General features: G+C 34.7%; 1 protein-coding gene across 1 annotated transcript; it reads left to right on the forward strand.

Annotated features, from left to right (window-relative positions):
• The first annotated feature begins 16,891 nt into the window (after positions 1–16,891).
• Positions 16,892–21,133, forward strand: LOC142614298 (DNA-directed RNA polymerase II subunit RPB7). The gene is made up of 6 exons (XM_075786887.1): positions 16,892–17,270; positions 17,392–17,557; positions 17,642–17,692; positions 18,073–18,138; positions 18,239–18,307; positions 20,883–21,133. The coding sequence occupies exons 1-6, from the start codon at positions 17,155–17,157 to the stop codon at positions 20,943–20,945; spliced, it is 531 nt and encodes a 176-aa protein (XP_075643002.1). The 5' UTR covers positions 16,892–17,154; the 3' UTR covers positions 20,946–21,133.
• The last annotated feature ends 3,243 nt before the right edge of the window (positions 21,134–24,376 follow it).

Raw genomic sequence — 24,376 nt, forward strand, 5'->3', positions numbered from 1 at the left:
ACATGTGAAGTTCATGTTTCACAAGATGCGTCAATGGGAACAAGTAGCAAATTTTGAGTTGTACGTCACTTTGGAGCCGCGTGCAGAAGTCGGCATAGAGGATATTGTACAAACAACTACATCTCTACGGTTGCGGTCCTAGATGATCGGTGCACCACGTTGGGAGGCTATACACCCCCTTTTCAAGAGACACCAAGAACATTTGAGAGCGAACCGTTCAATAGATATGAAGATCAATTTTGTACACATCGAGGTGAATCCTCTACAGTTCCAGTAGTTGAAGATGAAGACGAACACTGTGTTGGGGAAGATCTTGACGATAGAGATGAGTACGAAGAGAGGATTGAGCGAGGTGACTTTGATAGGGGTGTTGATGACCATGAAATTACTCTCAATCCTAATGTTGATGATATGGATGAATGTGATGAAGATGATGCAAACCCTACTGTTAGAGTTCAGCATGTTACAAATGCAACCCCCATTTATGAACCTCCCGCCTTATCATTTTATGAAAATACTTGGGAAAATATGGTTGATCCTGAAGTTGGTGAGCAAGCATTTGCTTCTTCTTGGAATGCGGACATGAATTTTTGTACGGGGTTGATTTTTGCGAATAAAGAAGCGGTGAAACGTGCATTAACAATTTATGCCGCAAAGCATAACAGAAACTTTCTGACTAGTAGGTCTACCAAAAGTAGACTATATGTGAAATGCATGGATGAGTCATGCAAGTGGTACGTTGGAGCAGTCATGAAGCCTAAACAGGGAACATGGATGGTCACATCTTATGGGGGTCCTCACAATTGTATGACCCTTGGCATGGCTCTTGATGGGGTTCGGTGAAAACCGGGAAGCCGAAGGCCAGATTCTGACTTGAGGGAGATTCAACAAAAGCAGAGCTGTGGACTATGTCATCAACATGGGCATAACCGTAGAAGATGTCCGCTTTCCCATGGGGCTTCGACAAGCAATACTGACCCAACCTAGGTAAGTGATGCTTTTATATAAAATGTCATGATTATATCAATTATCCAAGTTACGTAGATTAGTACCGTCGTTTTGGCCGTTGGTATCTAACGACAATATTTAAATTTTTCTCAGGTATGCAGATACTCGAGTGAAACTATAGCTCACTTTTCAACAAATACGTTCCCTTAGAGTATTGGAATGTGAGCTGGGGGGGTATTTACTTAACATTTTGACAATGACAGAACAAGTAAATATGAAATTAGAGCTTTGAGACAACGTTAACCAAATTGAATTAAAATAATTTCACCATTAGTCACTCAGAATGATATGAAACTCACCCATAGAACCATGGTGATGAGATGTAATATGTCATTACCTTTGTATAAATGATTGTAGCTATTGTTGGGAAAATAGACTATAAATTATTCAATTGGATTTTCCATGAGTTTATGACAACTTATTTAACGAAGCGTTTGTAGTCTCCTTATTTTTTTTTATACAAAAACCAAAAATACAAAAGCTATATATCAAGATTAAGGTTATGCTCAAGAAGAATTTCATCAACAAAATCAGGAGTATAGCCTAAAACGAAAATGATAAGAGGTAGATAATTATTTACAGACCATTTTGCAAGAACATTACTATGCATTCAAAGCTAGTGATACCATTGACAAACTTAGGATTTTAGAAATGAAAAAAAAAAATCAACATAATGTAAAAGGATAAGAAAAGAAAGAGCTGGTATTCAGCAGGTCGTCGATTTTAATTTTACCTGGCCTTCCCAAACAGCAGATAATCGATGTTCTGTTAGAAACCTTAACACCGAAGGAACCCTGGGACCAGGACCGAACTCATCATCCACCTCAGCAACGGCAGCCATACTACACAAATTTTAGGGAGTCAAGGATCTCAATGTATAGCCTAATTTATTGCACAATTCTCCAAATACCACTATCCACACAACCTCCATAAGAGACAATATTTATGTCAATAAGATAGAATCAAGTGAATAGAAAAACTAGCTAAATAGAATACATCAAGTTAAAACTACTAGGTAAGTTCGGGTGACATTGCAAGGAGAAAATTGGCATATAAAGATAATTTTCAAACATATATATTAGTTAACATTGTTTTCAAACTAATTAGCAAACTAACATCTCAAGGTTTTTAAACTCGATTTCACTGTAACAACTCGAAACTCAGAAAATTGAGTTCCACGTGAACTCAACTCTTTAACACTTGATTTTCCTAAAACAAAAACAGAACCAAAAGGAGAAAATTGGCATAAGACACCCATTTTCAAACATATAAGTTAGTTAACATCGTTTTCAAACTAATTAGCAAACTAACATTTCGAGTTTCTTAGACTCGATTTTACTGTACTACCAAAACGTCACCCGACATTGTGATACAATAATTGTTCAACACCTATAGTATTACATGCAACAAAAACAAATTCTTATATATATTATCTATTTCATTAATTATTTATCCAAATTTTTATCAACTGTATTTCTTTTGTAAAATAACCCTAAAACTAATCATAAACTAGTCTCAAAAACCAAATCTAGCTGGACTTTGAACATATAGCACAGATTATCCTCCTCCTCAACAAATGCCCTCAAATTTCATTAGCCAATTAATAGTAAAAATTAAATTATGTAAATACAAAATCAACCATTTATTAACACAAGAATAAATTAAGAACCAGAAAAATAAAGGGGAAAAGTAGTAAAAACTTACCTTTGCAATGGGGATGGTTTGGGTCTGTGGGTCGGATTTGGGTGTGTGGAGAGACGGTGGGAGAGTGTTTGAGAGACGGTGTGGGTGTTTTTGAGAGACGTTGGTGTGACTGACAGAGACGGTGGAGACTGAGAGAGATTTGACAGTGAGAGACGGTGGAGAAACAGTGGAGACTGAGAGATTTGACAGTGGAGAGACGGTGGAGAGACGGTGGAGAGTGAGAGAGATTTGAGAGTCAGACTGAGAGAGACGGTGAGAGTGTTTGAAATTGAGGAATTAAGTGAAAGTTAGCTTCAAAGAAATCGAGTTCAATGGACTCGATTTACTATTGTCCTAATTCGAGTCCAATGGACTCGATTTTTAGGTTGACGTGGACTCCCTGTACACGTCAGCTGCTGCCAGATGAACAAATCGAGTCCATTGAACTCGATTTCTTTGCCCAAAATCGAGTTCTCTGGACTCGATTTGTTAGAAACCAAATTTGTTTCAAACCTTCGTTTACTAATGATATAGTTTTGATTTTATAGTTATTTAAAAAAAAAATTCCAAATACAGACTAATGGAGGCGTTTTTTCAGAAGTAACTAAAAAACTCAAACTATATCATTAGTAAGCAAAGTTTGAAACAAATTTGGTTTCTAACAAATCGAGTCCAATGGACTCGATTTTGGGCTTATAAATCAAGTACATTGTTCTCGATTTCTCCATCGCGGCACTAGCTGAGCTGGACAAGGAGTCCACGTAGGCGCAAAAATCGAGTTCAATGAACTCGATTTTTGGTCACACAAATCGAGTTCAATGAACTCGATTTCCAATTTCCACATATGGTCACAGGCGCACGTGAGCACTTTAAAGTAAATCAAGTCTACTGGACTCAATTTTTGGTCCCCATGGTTTTCGGGCACGTGGACGTAACTCAAGTAAAGGAGACTCGATTTATTTGCTTCTAAAAATCGAGTCTCCTGAACTCGATTTCTGGGAATGGTCCCTAACCCATCCACGTGTCATATGGGTCCCAACTGGGACCTTTTTCCCCCCTTACCCGGCTCACACCCTCTCTTATGCTCTCATTTCTCTTCTGCTCTCATAGCAGCACCACTCACACAACCCTCATCACTCACACAACTTACTTCATCACTCACACAACAATCACACTCAACTTTCATCAACTCTCAGGCAATGTTTTTTACAATAATGATAATATTTTTTGTTAGTTAAATATAGTGGTTATTTGCTAGGTTATTTTTTTAAGAAACAATTAGAACATATTAGGAAAATTTTTGTTTTTTTGTTTGTTAGTGTAAATATTGTGATTAATTTATTTGTTAGTATATTATGGGTAGTTTGTTAGTATATTGTGATTATTTATTAGTTTTTTTTAATTATTATTATGATTAATTATTGGAAATACTTAGTACTAAATATTGTGATTAATGTTATTACAACATATTTGGAAAAAAAAAATTTTGTTAGTGTAAATATTGTGATTAAATTATTTGCTAAGTTTTTTTTAGGAAATTAATATTGTGATTGTAAATTGGAAATTTTTAGTACCAAATATTGTGATTAATTATGTTATTACAACATATTGGGAATATTTGCTTATTTTTTGTTAGTGTAAATATTGTGATTAAATTATTTTCTAGGTTTTTAAACAAAATTAATATTGTGATTAATTATTGGGAATATTTAGTATTGGGGAAGTATTTAGTACCAAATATTGTGATTATGCTAGGTTTTTTTAAAAATTAATATTGGGAATATTTAGTACTAAATATTGTGATCAATTGTTAGGAATATTTAGTACTTTTAGGTTTTTGTCATTGGTATGAAATGGATTGAGTTTGATACCTAAGACACCCATTACAGTCTTTTTAGTATAAATTATTTCAAGATATAGTTGTTTCAGATTTGTAACAAAGATTTCAATGGGTAACTAGTTGCTATAATATTTTTGTTCATCATATCTTATTTGAATGGGCTTTGAAAGTCATGCCTCTAGAATGATTTGGATGTGAGTATATACAAATTTGGTTGAGGTTAGTATTGTTGGCATGTCATACCCAAAGTTTTGTGATTGATGTTGATTGAGAGTTATAAATTTGTCACTAACACAATTGCACTTGATGATCTATAGGTTGATAATGATCTATATAAATATATACTACAGTGGATCCCTTAGCAATGCCAACCCTTATGACGGATTTCCATTTCAAGGTCCGGGTATCCAATGCTGTTATATGATGATACGCCATAAGTTAAAGACCTTGAGTGATTTGAAGATAAAAATTATGGAAGAGCTGCAACTGAACCCTGCTTTGCATGACATACATATTACTTTCCGTTCTCCACATGAAGTCCTCAATCAATGCATTAATTACAGATATATGGCAATAACAGAAGACAAACATGTGAAGTTCATGTTTCACAAGATGCGTCAATGGGAACAAGTAGCAAATTTTGAGTTGAACGTCACTTTGGAGCCGTGTGCAGAAGTCGGCGCAGAGGATATTGTACAAACAACTACATCTCTACAGTTTGCAGTCCTAGATGATCAGTGCACCACGTTGGGAGGCTATACAGCCCCTTTTCAAGAGACACCAAGAACAGTTGAGAGCGAACCTGGCAATAGATATGAAGATCAATTTTGTACACATCGAGGTGAATCCTCTACAGTTCCAGTAGTTGAAGATGAAGACGAACACTATGTTGGGGAGGATCTTGACGATAGAGATGAGTACGAAGAGAGGATTGAGCGAGGTGACTTTGATAGGGGTGTTGATGACCATGAAATTACTCTCAATCCTAATGTTGATGATATGGATGAATGTGATGAAGATGATGCAAACCCTACTGTTAGAGTTCAGCATGTTACAAATGCAACTCCCGTTTATGAACCTCCCGCCTTATCATTTTATTAAAATACTTGGGAAAATATGGTTGATCCTGAAGTTGGTGAGCAAGCATTTACTTCTTCTTGGAATGTGGACATGAATTTTTGTACGGGGTTGATTTTTGCGAATAAAGAAGCGGTGAAACGTGCATTAACAATTTATGCCGCAAAGCATAACAGAAACTTTCTGACTAGTAGGTTGACCAAAAGTAGACTGTATGTGAAATGCATGGATGGGTCATGCAAGTGGTACGTTGAAGCAGTCATGAAGCCTAAACAGGGAACATGGATGGTTACATCTTATGGGGGTCCTCACAGTTGTATGACCCTTGGCATGGCTCTTGATGGTAGAATGATGGATTGTAATTTTCTTGCAGCAGAATTTGTTCCAATGTTGCGAGAAAATCACACGGCAACAATTCAACACCTTAGAGATTACATCAAAGGGATGTATTATGAACATAAGCTTTCTTACTATAAGATATGAGATGCGAAACAAAGGGCTATTGCAAAGATATTCGGCGATTGGGATGAGTCTTACGAATGGCTGAAAAAGTTGTTGTTGGCATACTTGGATCAAGAAGCTGGCACCCGGTACTGGTATCTCACTGAATCGAGGGAGGAAGGTGTTACAATATTGCGATATGTATTTTGGGCTTTCGCTCCTTGCATTGAAGGATTCAGACATTGTAAGCCAGTAATCAGTATTAATGGGACCCATTTGTATGGTAAATATCGAGGGGTGTTGATGATTGCAATGGCCACCGATGCCAACAACAAGGTTTTGCCTCTCGCCTTTGCTGTTGTGGACAAAGAGTCAGGGCCTAGTTGGAGGTGGTTTTTAGATTGCGTCAGGTTTACACTGGGGGATGTGATAGCAAATAAGGACATATGCATAATTTCTGACCGACATAAGGGTATTCGAAACGCAATTGCAAACTGGCCTAGAGATGATCATGGACGAGTACGAGTATACCACAGATATTGCCTTTGACATGTTGCTAGCAACTTTAACACACATTTTTAGGACGCCACTTTAAAGTCATTGGCCTTGAAAGCGGGGTATGCTACTCAGGAAGCTAAATTTGAGTTGTACATGCAACCTATCAAGGAAGCCGAGATCGAGGCCCTTGGGAAGAAATCAGCCACTGAACAACAGGTAAGTGAACCTGACCCATCCATCATGCCATACACATATCTAATGAAAGAGGATATAGAGAAGTGGACCCAGCTACGTGATGGTGAATACCGTTATGGGGCTATGACAACCAATGTCTCGGAGTGCTTCAATGGAGTACTTAAAGGTGCCCGTGGCCTGCCCATTGCTGCACTGGTTGAATTCACTTGGAGCAAACTTGTCGCGTATTTCCATGATCGACACAAAAAAATTACTCATGATCTCTTGGAGGGCAAGGTGTGGAGTAAATATGCCTTAGAAATCTTTGATGCAAATTTGAAAAAATCTAAAACACACCAAGTAAGGCTGTTTAATAATGTCCATGGTGTATATCAAGTAACGACTGCGTACAACATCCATAGCTCTGGAGGGGGACAACATAGTCATGAAATAAACATATTGGCCAAAACATGTGGTTGTAGAAAGTGGCAAAATCGAAAGATCCCTTGTTCACATGCGATTACAGTTCTTCAGTACTTGGGGCAAGATGCAAGTGCATATATTGACCCATGTTATAGTTTGGACAACGCCATTCGCACCTACTCACACCAATTTGTGGTGCCAAAGTCAAAGTCATTGTGGAGGGATGTGGAAGGTCCAAAGTGGGTGCCCGACCCAGACCTGTTGCGGGCCAAAGGTCGACCTGTGAAGTCTAGGATACATAATGAGATGGATGGGGTCCGGCGAAAACCGGGAAGCCGAAGGCCAGATTCTGACTTGAGGGAGATTCAACAAAAGCAGAGCTGTGGACTGTGTCATCAACATGGGCATAACTGTAGAAGATGTCCACTTTCCCGTGGGGCTTCGACAAGCAATACTGACCCAACCTAGGTAAGTGATGCTTTTATATAAAATGTCATGATTGTATCAATTATCCAAGTTACGTAGATTAGTACCGTTGTTTTGGCTGTTGGTATCTAACGACAATATTTCAATTTTTCTCAAGTATGCAGATACTCGATTTTGGAATGCCATTGTAGATGTAAATTGTGGTTCTCTTTATTGTGTATTCGAACTTACTACTGGGGTGTATCGGCACAATTATTATTTTCTTTTAGCACTGAATGCACTTGTAATCGAAGTATTCTGTATCCAATGTACCCATTTTTTCCCTCATCTGTATAGCTTTGGATTCTTTTACGACCTTATTTTCGTCAAGTCTTATCTTATTTTTACTCTGCATGACATTGTTCACTTATTTTTTATAGTTTTTAGTCTTGTTAAGTTGATGGTGGCATTACTTGTGAGGAAGGAAAATAACCAATAAGGTGGTTTTCTAAAAGTTTTGTTTATTCTTCAGTTAACATACTAAATAGAGAGAGCAAAATATCGTGTTTCTGCACTACAGGGAAAAAAAAGTAAGAAAAATAAAGGAAGAAAAAAAAGGAAGAAAAAAAAAAGGAAAAAAAAATAGTAAGCAAAAAAAAGGAAAAAAAAGTAAGCAAAAAATAAGGTAAGAAAAAAAAAAGGAAAAAAAAAAGGTAAGAAAAAAAAGTAAGCAAAAGAAAGGAAAAAAAAAAAAAAAAAAAAAAGGAAAAAAAAAAGTAAACAAAAAGAAAGGAAAAAAAAAAGGGTAAGGTTCAACCCTAGCAATCTTCCACCCTTTTTTTTGGCTGTATGTTCTTACTATTTTTTTCTTGCAAGAAAGCCCTAAGGTTTGATGCCTTTTTTCACTCACCCATTTCTTATCATGCTAGTGAGCCTTCCAGCATTTATGATCCTGTCAAACTCAAATGTTATGTCTACAATACTAAAAGTAAAACACTAAGGTTTGATGCAGGACAGCTCCTTAATGTAAGTTCAAGGCTGCCATTAACGTATGTATATTTGTGTCCATTTCCGTAAAAAGATGTAACATATTCAACTCATGTCTACTTTAATATTACAAAATCTTTTAGAAACATGTGTAAGCCAGTACTTCTGAGAATCTTTCTACTAGAAGACATCACAATGCTTTCTAATTCAATTCCAATTACACTAAGTTAACTAAGGTACTATGTGTATGGCACCAGACCAGGATACCATGCCATTCATGTTGAATACCCTGAACCATTTGATAAAAATCTGTTACTATATCAACAAGCTATATAGCAAGAAACAAGATGATCAGACTCATTTTCTTATATCAAGCCATTTATCATCATATGATTCTCAATTTCAATTCCAGGTATATTCAGTTGCATGCTGTTGTCTACAGCAAAGAAACAACTGAATCCATATGAAGATGGCACCACTGACCACGGTACAGCTGTACCTCATCATCATGACCAATAAGTTAATAACTTTTTGTATTGACTAACATTCACATTAAGGAAGCCCTTAAAGACTGTAGAATACTAAGCAAACTGTGTAGTTGGAATGAGTATAATCAAATACACAATAATAATGAAATCGCTACAACATACTTGCACTCCCTCTCTGCAATTGTATGGTCTAGAATCACACTGTAAGCCAGGTCAGTTGTTGCAGGATTTGCCAGATAGTCCTGCCATTGATAAATTCAACATTGAATTCTCAATCAAATGGGTTTTAGGTCTATGAGCTACACCCATAGTTCTCAGCTTATCAATCCTGCTTCAGACCAAGACAAATGATATAATTTTATTCTACGAAAAGTCTATTAAGTTCAGTTTAACCCCCCAAACCATATTAAGAATATATCTGTGTTTTATAACCATTCCGGGCTAAATTAATAACATGTACAAAAGACTTCTGTGCAGACAAAACTATGCATTAAATTCAACTCTTCACAGTACTCAAGACCCACATTTGGCAACATTTTCAGGCCAATACAAATTATATAAATTTATGCTATGAAAAATTTACTGAAATCAGTTTAATCCCAAAGTCCCAACCATATAACCAATGCTTTCAATCAGTGAACATTACTTTGTTTTATTACCAGTCCGCATCAAATTAATACAATTTTACAAAAGAATGCGGTCCTAGAATTACTCCGAAACTCTCATTGGAAAAAATAATACTAATAAATAATTAATAAAGTAATACTTTTGCACTGCCTCATTTTACTTATAAAAAAAAAATACAAAAAGTATATCCAAACAAACCTAAGCATTAAATTCAACTCTCCACGGTAGTCAAGCGCCAAAAATGGCAACATTTTTAATAAAGGCCAGCAAGATTCTAACCTCAATTTCCAAAAATAATTTCACATAAATTTTAAAAATTAAAAAAAAAAAACTAAAAAAATCCATAGAGCAACTTTATTACACGTAATGAAGAATGACAATTTCAGCAATAAAGAATTACAAAACTGAACACAATTGCATACTCTTCTATCCAATCAAACATATTCCAAACAATCCATTTGAGCATAAGAACCAGTAAATTAAAATTGGCCCAGTCAACAGATTTACCATATACCCCATTACACCATATTGGCAAGCCATACTGAGAATTACAAAACTAGACATATTTGTATGTTCTTATATCCAATCAAATAAAATAAAATAAAACCATTTATGCCATATTGGCAAGCCACACCAAGACTGACCCAGACTCCAAACTTCCAACAGATTTACCAAATACCCCATTATGCCATATTGGCAAGCCACACCAAGAATTACAAAACTAAACACATTTGCATGCTCTTATATCCAATCAAACATATATATTGGGTAAAAAAAAATAAACCCCATTTGAGCTTAAGAACTAAACAAACTAAGACCGACCTAGATAACAACTTTCAACAGATTTATCAAATAACCCTTCAAAATAAACAAATTTTTTTTTTTCTCTTGAACAAACATGAATCAATGAAAGTACCGGCGAGAAAAATCGGTGGTGACGCCAACGTAGGTTTTGATGGGGGTGTTGGTGGAGAGAATGAGATAGACCGACCATGATCTTGAGCTCAATCTAACTTGTGATGTTTTTTGTGTTGTTGATGATGATGATGATGAGGATGGGCATGGTTTTGAAGGATTAGGGTTAGGGATTTTGACAGAGCGAAATGTCTTGGATAGCAGCCTCACCATATTGGGCAATTTGTTTTCTTTGGAAAGTTTGTAAATTTTTGAATTTTCCCATTATATATATGTGTCCAGAGAGTCGTTAACAAAATGTAAGAAAGCTAAATTCAGTAACTCGAGTAAAGGAGACTCGATTTATTGGTCCCCATGGAAACTAAAATCCTAAAAATATTATACCTAAAGTTCACACTACAATGGCTCCTTTAGACCCCTTTTTTGGTACTGTTACCAAGTACCAACAATGCAATTTTATGCTTGCTTTAAACTTAAAACTTTGAAATTAAGATTTGGTTACACCAATCAATCAGTTCAAATAAGCTATATGTACAGAACCCTTTAAAAAAAAAAAAAAAAAAAAAAAAACCAAGGATGAATCAATTACCTGAGAGTGAGAGAGAGACAGTGAATGACAGAGTGAGAGAGATGCTAGGCACGTAGAGATCGTGGGTCAGAGACCAACGACGAGCAGAGCCAACGACGATAGACCGAGCACCGATGAGGCCGAGCCACCGATGAGTTGAGCGGAGAATGACAGACTGAGGGAGAGTCTCGTGCTTGAGTGGGTTTGAGCGTCTGTGGTTTGAGAGTGAGAGATGAGGGAGATTTTGAGATTCTGTGATTTTGTGATGTTTGAGAGTGAGATTTGCGAGGTGTTTGAGAGTGAGATTTTGAGTGATTTCGAATTTTGGGAGTTTTGAGTGTGATCTGCGCGCTGTTTAAGGGTGTTTTGGTGTGAGTGATCTGGGAGTTTGAGTGTTTGGGACACGTGGACGGCTGAACACAAATCGAGTCTATTAGACTCGAGTTCTTAAAACGACTCCAATGCACTCGACTTTGTAATCTACGTGGACATTTTATCCAGCTCAGCCGGTGCTGCGATGGAGAAATCGAGTACAATGTACTCGATTTCTGAGCCCAAAATCGAGTCCACAAAACTCGATTTGTTAGAATCCAAATTTGTTTGAAACGTTGCCTAACTAATAATATTGTTTAGATTTTATAGTTATTTAAAAAAAAATTCCACTAATGGAGTAATGGTAGGTGTTTTTAAAAAGGAAAATTAATTAGAATTTAATGAATAAGAATAATAATTCCTTAAATTAAGATTAAATTATGATTTTTTTATTAAAAACATAAAAATGGATAATACTAAATTAATGAATATTAATCATTAAAAGATAAAAATTGATGAATTTTTTAAGGAAGAATTAACGAATAAACTCATTCTTAAAATTTTAAAGGATTTGTGATAGTAACATAGATTTGATAAAGACTAACAAATAAATATTCGTGAAAATTAAAAATTAGACCGTTAACAATATAGATCATTGGAAAATTTAAAAATTATAAGGTTTTAAGATTTTAAAAAATATGACTATTTGGAATTTGGAAAGAATAAAGAAAAATTGAAGAATGAATGAATAAATAATATTTAAATAAATCAAGGATATGATAAAGTAAGTAAACGAGCAAGGAGCGTTAGGAATCCAATCAGCAAGAGAGAAAAAATTTAGCCTTGCTATCAAAGCAATTGGAGACTATTTCAAGAGAAAGAGGCCTTGTGGGTCAAAATCATTCTTACTAAATATTGCTCTAATACTAGGAGAAATTCTAAAGATACTGAAAAACTTTCTTACTCAGCCAATTGGATTGCTATAAAAATAGGCTTCCCCATATTCTCCATATGTATCTGCTAGGGAGTTGGTAATGGCTCAGATTTGAAGGTTTGGTAAGATAGATGGATAAAAGGAAACTCCTTGAGGGAGCTGACTAAGGGACTTCTGACTTAAGCATGTAGTTCTCTTGCTGTCTCAGACTTATATCGAGGCCACGGCTGGAACTGGGATATTATTTCTATTTCCCTTCCCTTGGACGTTCAAGAGAAAATTAAAATCATTCCTATTCAGCTTTATGGAAACATGAAGGACTCTCTCATGTGGAAATACTCAAAAGATGGGGGGTTCATTACCAACTTGGCTTACCTCCTAGCTAGTCTTGTCCTAGAGCCTATTCCTCCCTTTCAAGGCCAATGGGTTTGGAAGTTGAATATTTTGCCTAAAATCTCTAATTTCATGTGGCTTTGTCATCATAATATCATTACTGTAAAAGAGGTTCTAGCCTCAAGAGGTATCAATTGTGATTCAGCATGCCCTTTGTGTAAATAACAAAGTGAATCCATTATTCACATGCTAAGAGAATGTGGGGTGGCCTTAGATTTCTGGAGGAAAATTGGGGTTCCTTACCTTTTGGACAGCTCCTTTAGAGACAACTTGTGCGATTGGTTGAGAGCCAATTGTCTAAGTGAGCTAGTTCACCAATCTACCATCCCTTGGAATATCTTATTTCCCTTTGCCATCTGGTCTCTCTGGAAACACAAAAACAGAGTGGTCTTTGAGAACACCACCTTGAATCCCAAGCTTCATACGACTTGCATTAATCAAGCTTTGGAGTATTTCTTTTGTATTAGCAAAATCCAGCAACAAAAGCATAAGATAACCATCCTTGTGAGGTGGAACAAGCCTCCTGCAGATTGGTTTAAACTAAACACTGATGGGGCTTCATTTAGGAATTCTGGAAAAGTAAGGGATGGAGGCCTCATTCGAGATTTGTGTGGTAACTGGATTAAGGGTTTCTCAAGATCCATTGGGCATACTTCTAGTATTATAGTTGAATTTTGGGCCTTAAGGGATGGTCTGTAGTTAGCAATCCAGTTGGAGATTTAAAACATCCAAATTGAACTTGATGCTAAAGTTATCGTGGACTTGGTTAATTCTACAACCATCACTAACAAAGCCTACTCTTCTCTGCTTAATGATTGCAGGTCATTGCTGGGCAGATTCCACCAGGTCTAAGTCGTCCATGTCTTTTGAGAAGCAAATAAGTGTTCGGATACTCTAGCAAAAGGGGGCTGCTCTCTTTTTGAAGATTTTGTTGTTTTTGATGTTTCCCCCACTATTAAAATTTCTTCTTTCATTAAGTATGATGCTTTTGGAATGTATTATTGTAGGCTTTCGGTTGCTACTTTAGTCTCTTTGGCTTGTTAGTTTTTAATGCTATTTCTTTTTCACCCAAAAAAAGAAGTAAAATGTAAAAGTAGCTGTTTACTCTACAAACAATACAAAAATTTGAAGAAATTGTTGGAGATGCTTTAAGCCTTTAAAATCCATCCTCTATTTTCTTTGTTTTATTCCATTTTTCACTTTGATATCAATTTGTTCTTACGGTTTTTTTTTTTAATTTATAATTTCAATCATTTCTATGTTTTGCTCAATTTATGTAAATTTTGATCCAATTTGTTTTAGATTTGTGATGATTCTCTGTTCAATATCTTCAAAAATACATTTCTTACAAATTCCTGTGATGCTTGGATTTTTAATTTTGCTTTGATCATTTTTGTATTTGGATTTGCCCTAAGGATTTAGATCTAGGTGTTTCTATTTTAGATCCGTTCACCTATTTAGGCCAATTTTGCTTATAAATGTTATTATATTTTGGTTTTTTTTGTGTGTGTGTGTGCGCGTGAGATGTAAATGGTTTAGCGAATTGAGTTGACACTTGAATTTATCTATTGTTTTAGCTCAAAATTCAAATTATGTGAGATTTGGTTTAGGGATTATTCAATTTGGGAAATTCAGGTTACTTGAATGTGAGGGTATGACTAGCTATGTTGACAAAATGTTATTCATAAAAAACCTAAGGAAAATTTATATATTGATATATTCATTCATTATATTTATAAGTATTGTAGCTATCAATAAAATTTTGAGTGCCCTATCTGCATTTATGCCCTAAAGTGATGTAAGAAGTATGTGATTAATCAATGAGAGCTCATGATGGGTGTACTACATGCATAAAGGATAAGTGGTTATAGGGTGTGAGGGGTAAAGGTCGGAGTTCAAGTCTTTAAGAGGAAATTTGATACACATATACAGTTAGATTTGGCTAGAGTAGAACTTCTATGTTGTGTAAGTGTGTGTGCACGCGCGCGCGTGCGCGTGCATGTAGACTGAGTTCAAGTTACACCTGGTGTACCTTTAAACAATGTTACACCTGGTGTACCTTTAAACAATATTACACCACTTAATATTTTTTAATTGGATGCAAATTTTGACAAATCCATCATTAGATTACGGGCCTGTTTGGTTTAGAGGAGTTTTGAGTGATATGGTCCAAAACACATGAGACCCGCACAAATTTTTTTGTTTGGCTTGGTTTTCACCCTTTGTTTCCATCATTCAATTTTCTGATTTTTGAGTGATGAGTTATGGAAACTGAAAACACATTCTAGGTGTTTTCAGTTTCCAAAACTTAGTTTTCAATGGCATTTTCATTATTAAACTCACAACTCTCACTGTTCAACCACAATGTTTGACCTTTGGGGTTTTTTTTTTTTTGAAACAAAAAGTAAGGGCAGAACTGAGTGATGAGTGCCAAACAGGGGGTTTGGGAAATTGAGGTATTTTCAGTAATAAGTGATGAGTGATGAGAATTGAGTGATGATAAATTTTAAACCAAACAGGCCTTATATTATCTTCATATATTTTTTGTGCTTGCAAAATGTCAAGGTGATCAAAGATTAATAGTTGTGTCATTAATCAATTATTTAAATTCAAGTTTTTATAGTTTAAAATAATACATAAAAGATGCGTTTATAGATTAAATGGTAAATAACATTTAATTGACATGAAAATTGGCATGAATGTTAAGAACATATTAAATATGTAATTCAATGGTGGGATTTTTAAAATATGGATTCTATAACAAGTTATTGGGTGGTGTAACATTGCTTAGAGTTACACCAAGTGTAATTTGAACTCAACTCTATATAGGTGTGTGTGTGTGTGTGTAAAGAAACTCATTGACCAACTTGATAAACATGCATTGTCATTTAATGTTGATTCAATCATATTCCCCTTGTAGCTACAAATAAGATCAATCTAGATCATCCAGCCTGTCTTGTTTAGCACAAAAAAGCAACTATCCTAATTCTCCAAAATCTCATAGCCTAATGCTCAATTCATGTTAAAAAACCACTTTTCAAATAAGTTATCTAAATTTTAGGAAAGGATTTTTACTAAACTAGAGTATTAATAAAAGCATAGTCTAATCATATGTCTTTGGCATGAACTCCTCCTCACCAAAGCTTTTGCATCCATTAATTTCAGAAACAACAATGCTTGGTTTTTCTAATTCATCAAGTTTGCCAATAGTCTTTTAGCTCAAATAGCATTTTTTAGTGTTTCTAACAAAGACCTCTAAGGTTCAAAACACCCCTCCACCCCTCCCCATTATTATTATTTTTTAATTAAAAAAAATCAAGTTTAAAATCACTTGGTTATTTCCCCATGTGACAACATTGATAGAATCCCAACTTTCTCGCTCTTCACCTACCTTCTCCCATATTTCACTCATTAATGCTACGATAAATATTATTGTTTAAAATTCAATTCACTCTCACCCCTTCATCCCTTGATTAAATTAATATGACAAGAATAAGAATTGACAGATAACCATCATTAACTTTCTTGCTAATGAATGTAGTAGATTAACTGTCCATTATGAAGTTTGATCCAAAAACACACCCATTAGAATTTAACGCCTAAAAAGACAACAAAAAGGAAGGACATATGCTCAATCCTCTAGCTTGCACGCAATGGACATTCAAATTATTAGAGTTGGAAACTTTGCATTTATGGATTTTTATCAACTTATGGTATTATGTATTTGACGATTTTTAGTGATAGTCCAATTATAGTGATATTCTTTGTAATGCATGATGTTTGTCGTTTGAAACTCATCCCCCCCCCCCCCCTTAATCTTATATCTATAAAATAACATTATTAATTATAGTATGACTTTTTTTTTTTTGAGAAGATAGCAAGACATTTGTTTACAAGTCTAATTTACTTTCATTCTTTTTTTTTTTTTTTTTTTGGTTCCCCTCCCTTAATAAATTTAGTTCTATTTAAGACTGGACCAACAAAAGAGAACAAGAATTGGGCCTAGTTAACATCTTGGGCCATCAAGACAGAAAGACAAGACATGGATACTGTCCACCCAGTGAATTACAAAGCCCCATTCCCTTCTCCTCTTCCACCCTTTTCCTCTATTTATGGATGAAGCAAAGGATTTTTATTAAGCAAAAGAAAGCGATACAGAACTAAGCTTCGGTCAACAAAACAAAACTCCAAGGGATTGGAGTTGAAAACCTACCCACTTGAAGGAGATTTAAGTAAATGACCCTAATCGAGAATTACAGTCGTAAAAGCAACATAACCCAGAAACAAATAAATAAAAAAAAAACCCTTGAATTTAGTAACCAAGAAAGCCCTCGATTTTTGGGAAAAAGTTTTGAACTTTACAAAGAGAAAGAGAAAAAAGATGTTCTTCCACATAGTATTGGAGCGGAACATGCAGCTCCACCCTCGCCACTTCGGCCGCAACCTCCGTGACAACATTGTCGCCAAGCTCATGAAAGATGTCGAGGGCACTTGCAGGTTCTCTCTTTTTTCATTCTTAAATCCCAATTTCTTTATTTTAGTTTTTGGGTTCTCTCTGTTTTGGTTCCACGGTCTAAAATTTTGTTACTTTTTAAAAATTATCATTATATTTATGCAGTGGTCGACATGGGTTTGTAGTGGCAATAACTGGAATAGAGAATATTGGGAAAGGGTTGATTCGTGATGGAACTGGGTTTGTGTCCTTTCCAGTGAAGTACCAATGTGTTGTTTTCAGACCCTTTAAAGGCGAGATTTTGGAGGCTGTTGTTACTATGGTCAACAAGGTATCTATATTAGAATTCCAATATTTTTTTTAAAAAAAATTGATAAGTTTAGCATATATTTTGAACTATTTTGAAATCTTACAGATGGGATTTTTTGCTGAAGCTGGGCCTGTTCAAATTTTTGTTTCAAACCATGTAAGTTTTGCTCTCCATTTATGTGTGACTAGGGCGTGTATTCTGACAATCACCCTCTAAACCATAGGACTTGATGTCGAATTTGTATTAGAGTGATGCTATAGATACTACAAATTTACTACATAAACCAAATTTAAACTTTCATTTATTATTATGTTGAAGTGGCACCAATAGTTTGTAAGCTTTAGTAGTAGCTCTGGCATTTTCCTTTGTATTGTATATGTGTGAATTTTCAAGATGTTTACAGTCTCTCTTCTTGTGTGAATTCTTGTTTGTTGGTTCCTAAAGCTCATTAGAGTTCCGGTTTCCATCATTTTTGAAAGTTTAATTATATCTGCTTTGGTTGTTGCACGTATATAAATTATTACCTTTTGTTTTAGTTGATACCGGATGATATGGAATTCCAATCTGGAGATATGCCAAATTATACAACTTCAGACGGATCAGTAAGTCTTAGTTCAACGACTTTTTTTTTTTTCAGAAGAAATTTGAAAATTTTCTAGTTTAAAATTGTATGCTTAAAATTGATATCTTGGTCTCCTTCAGGTTAAGATACAAAAGGATAGTGAAGTCCGGCTGAAGATAATTGGAACTCGAGTTGATGCTACAGAAATTGTATGTTGTTATTCCATTTTGTTACGACTATTTGAAAGCTTAGCATGATGTTATCTTGTAATTGAATTGAAGTGAAATTCAGCTCAGTTAAATTATGACCACAAATTTATTTTCAAAAAACACAATCTTAAAATAGAAGGCATATAGTAGCATGGGTAGAAATTTGGTTAAACAATCAAGTAGGGGAAAAGGGTGGAGCCAATCAGGATGGTGGGTTATCAATTTGCTACAGAAGCTTTTCCCTTTGTTTCAGGGTTGGGGTTGGATCCACTTAAGTTGTGTAATATAGGCCACGACAACGAACATTTTATGCTTACCTTTTATTTATTGTGGTTAGGATTGAAAACTCAAGTATAATTAGGACTACTGTTCCATTCTTTTAAAGAAGGTCTAGGCATTCTGAAGAATTTTTTTTTCGTTTGTTTTTTTACCTTTAGCCGTTCCTCATGCAGTTCAGTGAGTTAAGTTCCCAATTAAGAGTACATCTTATGAATTCCTGTATCTATTTTATATCTTTCTCTGTTGATACTTATATGAGCACATCCTTTCCCTTGTCCGTCACCCAGCTATTTCTCATCCTAAGCTGGCCTAAATGAAGGGATTTTGATTGGTTTGTGAAATTGCAAGCAGCCCCATAGGTTGTCATGAATGAGATGTAGTATAGGGTGATGATGGTTCCTATTATAAATTCTCGTTTTTGACTGTCCATAAGTGACCTTGGGTTCACTTTAACCTGCAATTCAAATAGAACAAAAGCATGGTCTAAACAGTTTAATACGAGTTGATTTAAGAAACCAACTCTAGAGTGGAACTCTGGAAAATCATCTAGGCCCACCTTCTTTAGAACCCCCATCTGTATGCATCCCAATTTGGGCCATGCGGAGTAAACTGCTGAGGTTATATAGGCTGTTGTTCAATATGTATCTTTCTATTTAGGCCCAAGGGTGGTTTTGATTTGTTGGTTTTTGATTTTTTGAATTTGAAGGTTCACTGTCATTGAATATTTAGGCTATTAGTAGCTTAGATTGATTTTTTTATTTTTTTAAATTATTAAAACAGTATTTTTTTTAATAGTCAACAAAGTTTTTATGATGAAATGATTAACGGTGACAACAAATGTGAACTTCAATGACTAAACCAACAAAAACGGAACTTAAATGATGTAAATGACAATTGACCAAACTTAAAGGGTGTAATTTGTGTTTTTTGTCTTTTGTTTGTTTGTTTTTAAGTTTTCTTCTTCCTTGATGGATTCCTTATATGTATTATTGTTAATATATTTTTCAGCATAATTATTTAATGTGTCAATTTTTTTTAATAAATGTGTCAAAATTAATTAAGAGAATAGAAAAGTAAAAATAAAAACCTTTCCTATTTTATCAATGTCTTCTAGGGTTCAAAATATATGAAGGGAAAGCAAGGAAAAGGGTAAAGGAAAGTAAGGTAGCAATAGCTCAACTGGTGGCATCTCCTTGTGTTTCCAATGAAAACATCTAGGGTTCAAATCCACCCTTTCCCAACTATCAAATTATAAAAAATAAGAAAAAAAATTATCAGTAATTTTGATATAAAAATAAAATAAAATACAGAATAAAGAATAGTACAGTTAGCTTTGAGAAACGATAAAATTTGTTTTTCTTTATGAAAATTTTTGTATAAACAATTATATGTAATTTACTATTTTATATGTTTATTAAATTAGTTCCTTTTTATTTCTGTATATTAATGATCTTTGAATTTTTTTTTTCGTTTTTTTTCATAATTTGATAGTTACAACAATTGGGGGAGGGGGATTTGAATTTTGAACCCTAGTTATCCTTATAAATGAGAACAGGCAGTGCCACTAAGTTACAAAACTTTTGGCAAATATTTTGAAATTCAATGTGTTATTTTGTGTGTATTTATGCCCACGTGAACATATGTATAATATATGCATGTGTATGTATTATAAATTTTGCCCTCTCTAGAGTCAAATTCTGGCTCTGCCACTGGTGTGAAGACAGGTTTAATCTCATATGGTTGTCTGGTCTGCATCGGTGTTGATGCAAAAAAAATTTTAAAGCATGTGCCATGAAGCATAAGTTTACTTGTTTTTCAAAACAGCTTTTCACGAAAATTTATGTTTGCAAGAATTAAAGTATTTCCTTGACTTTACTTACCTGCCATAGTAATGTTTTTACTATGGATTCTCATCATGAGGGAACTCTTATAATTTTATTTTTGGAGGAAGGAGGATCTTGTCATGCCTTTGGGCATTGGTTCCTGTGGTAAAAAAGCTTGTGGTAGGTTGGACCTAAGGATCACATATTGCCTATAAAAGCGAGGCTCTTGTCATTTTCATTTAGACTCACCTGTTTTCTTTTGGCATTGAAGCCAGGCTTGTTTCAGTTAAATTAGGTCTGAATTTGAATGCCATTGATTATTGAGTATTTCTCATTGGACTTTGAAGTGGTTAAAGCTAATTATTTTTTAAGAGAACAAGATTTGAAATCTTTGGTGACTTTTTGATCATATTATAAATCTGAAATTTAGCTTTTTATGTGTTTCTTATCTAATATATTTCCCTTTTTTACAGTTCTGCATTGGTACCATAAAAGATGATTTCTTGGGTGTGATCAATGATCCTGCAGCGGCTTAGCGAAGTGGCTAGATGATGTTTTCTTTGCTTGTGTTACCTGCTTGTCTATTACTTTTAAAAATTCCTGTTGTATAATATTAGTAACCAGGATTATTCGTACTACACTCTAGGGGGGTACTTAGTGATGCTGAATCATTGTTGGATAGAATTTTTTGTGTCTGCATTGCTGAATCACTGAATTGGTTTTAGTTTCTGGTTTACTGAATTTAGAAATTTGTCAAAGGCTAGCGCCCCTAATTATGGGCTCAGATCCTTTGGATATACAGCCTGCTTGACCTCAATGGCAACTAGGCAATGTTGCTTTGATGGTATAATCTGGTACCAAAAAAAGAGTAAAACTACACCCAAATTCTGACTTTAATAGAGATTTCTCTATGTTGGGCTGTATTTCTTCAATCAAAATGTACCCTTTGCTTTCCTGGCTATTGAATATTGACTGATGATTGGGTAAGCACCAAAACTTGGGTTTTATTGTTTGTCATCCCACGAATTTGTGTCCATGAGGCCTATGTGCTTCGCAAGGAATAAAGTTACAATAAGCAGTTAGTTCAAAGAAATTAGTTATCTTCAATTAAAGTAGACACAGAATCTTACAACATTTTCTTGAGATTTGAGAGGTTATATGTATATATACACGAGCAAGACTTAGGAACAGTACTTAGGTGTTGTTTTCTTAGGTTCCTCTCTTAAGATCTTGTTATGTGGTTTTTTTCTCATAGATGGAAATGTATTTTTTAAGTTAAGTAGCCATATGGCAGAATTTTAAGAGACGAACTTAAAAAACAACATCTAGAGTACTGTACATAAGTTTTGTCTTATATATATACTAGTCACAACCAGTGCATCACACAGAACAGCTATTATTCAAATCCTAGGAAAAAAAAAAGTGTAAATTGCATCAACTTTCCTTCAGGTTTTTTGAAATGACTCTCCCCTAATGTTTTTTAAATTACTTATAGCTTCACACTTGGAACAAGACCATAGAAACTTAAATAGCGTCAATATATATCACTAAATTTAATTAGAATCAAAGAATTTGCAAAATGGAGTAACTGTAATTAGATTAAATTATGTTTAAAAATAATAGAAAATACAAAAGCAATTTACTCAAAATTTATTCTTGGTTTATTTTGGTAGGATAATTAATTCTAATCAAATTTTAAAAAATACATTATTAGTATAATAAAATGTGAAAAAATGTTCAAGAACTTCAAATTTTCCCATCTTCCCCTAGATTAGTGAAAGTTGTAAGATTATATTCATGTACTTAATAGGAAGTTTGAAGTGTTTAATGTTGGGTTTGATGAATTCATAATCATAGTCTTAAAAAAAAATGCTCAATTCTAGATTTACTGAAGCAAATTTATGAATGCCTCCACCTTGACAAGCTCCTTTTTTTTTTTTTTAAGCTACCCTTCTAATAATACTTTTCATGCAAAACTGAATGTTACTGGAAAATTCAATTTGTTGAAAGCATAGTTGGTGCCAATTCTAATACAATTTATTTTATTTCTATTTTTTTAATGACGGGGAGCCTCTTCAAGGTCCCTTTGGACCTACCCTTATTGAGAAAACCCTAGATACACGACTTGCCTGCAAAAACCTTTCATCGGGTTATCCCAAGACTTTATCCTAGGACCTTGAGGGACCATGCCCTAAGGCCTACAATGGAGCTAACCCATGTGGGCTACAATTTAACACATTCTTATATGTATAGAAATGAATGTCACATGAAAGAAAAGAGGAAAAGGAGAAGAAAATTGAGAATAAAAAAGGAGAATGATTTAGGATTACAAGAACATTTACGCCTAAACTTAAGTCGTATTATTATGCCTGTCATAAAGGTTAATTCAGATAGCATAAGACAAGGGCTTAGCCGCATGAGTTGTGATATTCAGATTTGATAAGGCTTGGCTTGCAGAGCAAATGTGAAATGTGATATCCTCAACAACAAAGGGTGGAGATTTTGGAAAGAATGTCAGAGAATTTCAACTATTAAATGTTAGAGACTCAAGGTCATGTAAAAAAATCCCACAATGAATTAGTTGGATCAAATTTCAGAGATCCTCAAGACCTTGATTGAAGAAAAAATACATATTCTAGAGTCAACAGAAACCAAGAAACAACAAATGAAATTTCGGAGATCAAAGAATAGCCAAAAGTTTCAAGAATCCTATGGAATTTTAGATATCAAAGAACAACCAAAAATTCAAGTACCCAATAAAAAAGTACAGGTTTTGGCTCTCTCACAGTATCAAAAGTGCTTGCATAGGGCAAAAAAATTTCTCTTTTGAAAAGCCATGGAATGGTGGCTGACACCCAAGGGAAAAATTGTCTTGAGTTCGAGACCAATTTCTAAAGACTGCATTAACAAGGTAATCAAGATGTGGCTACATCATAGGTCAAGTGGGAGGTGATCTTTGATGAAGATAGATCGTGGGGGGAAACAAATCCACTAACACTCGGCAAAAGAAGACTTTGAATCTTGAGAACAATAGTCATCTTGAAGAGAGAGGGAATGTTATGTCTGTGACACAAGTTAATTCAGGTAGCATATAGAAGGGCTTAACTTAATGAGTTGTGATAAGGCTTGGCTTGCGGGTCAGATGCAATAATACTTGGCTTGTAGATTAGTTAACTTAAATTAATGCAAATTATGAATACACATCAATTTGAATCCGACTAAAATATATTAGCATCAAGAGTTATGTAGCTCAACTGGTTGGCACTTCTAGTATTTCTAAGAAATTCACAGTCCAAATGTGCCCTCCTGTTGCATCGAATTATCTAACAACAAAAATAAGTTGTATTAGCATGCTAAATCTCTAGTCCATTTGTTACTCCAATTTTTAAACACAACTCCGTAAAAATCACTGAACTGAACGCATGCCTTTTCATGTACTGTTCTTAAAATAAGAGCTTGCCTAACCCAAACGTCGAACCAAACAGGCTTATCAAAAAGTGAAACGCCATATCTTATCACAAGTAGTGACTATACAACAAGGAAACATGAGTCTGGCTCGACTACATAAAATGGATGCATAAGGTTAAGCTAATTCACTAACAATTGAAGGCTTGGGAGTAGAAAAATACTTCTCAATCTAACAGGTCTGGGTTTCTTTTTTAATGTCCTCAAGAGTCAAGACAACAAATTCTCTTTACTGACTATGCAACAAGCTCTAGGCTCTTACTAGTTACTATGAAACGCATGAAGCTAAAAACTGCGAGCTCAACTCATAGATCACTTTTTTTTTAACAAACCAAAAACAAAGTTCTATTACACACCTAGAAAAGTCTCTATACAAAATTCAGGACAAGCACGCAATGGCAATTACATAGGGTATAGTGTGTCCACCTTGGCAATTACACAGGGCATAACATGTCAAACATAGAGTCAACCAGCTCCAATTAATAATTGTTAAAAGCTCTTG

Source organism: Castanea sativa, chromosome 10 (genome assembly GCF_040712315.1).
Source record: "Castanea sativa cultivar Marrone di Chiusa Pesio chromosome 10, ASM4071231v1".
NCBI classification, from domain to species: domain Eukaryota; kingdom Viridiplantae; phylum Streptophyta; class Magnoliopsida; order Fagales; family Fagaceae; genus Castanea; species Castanea sativa.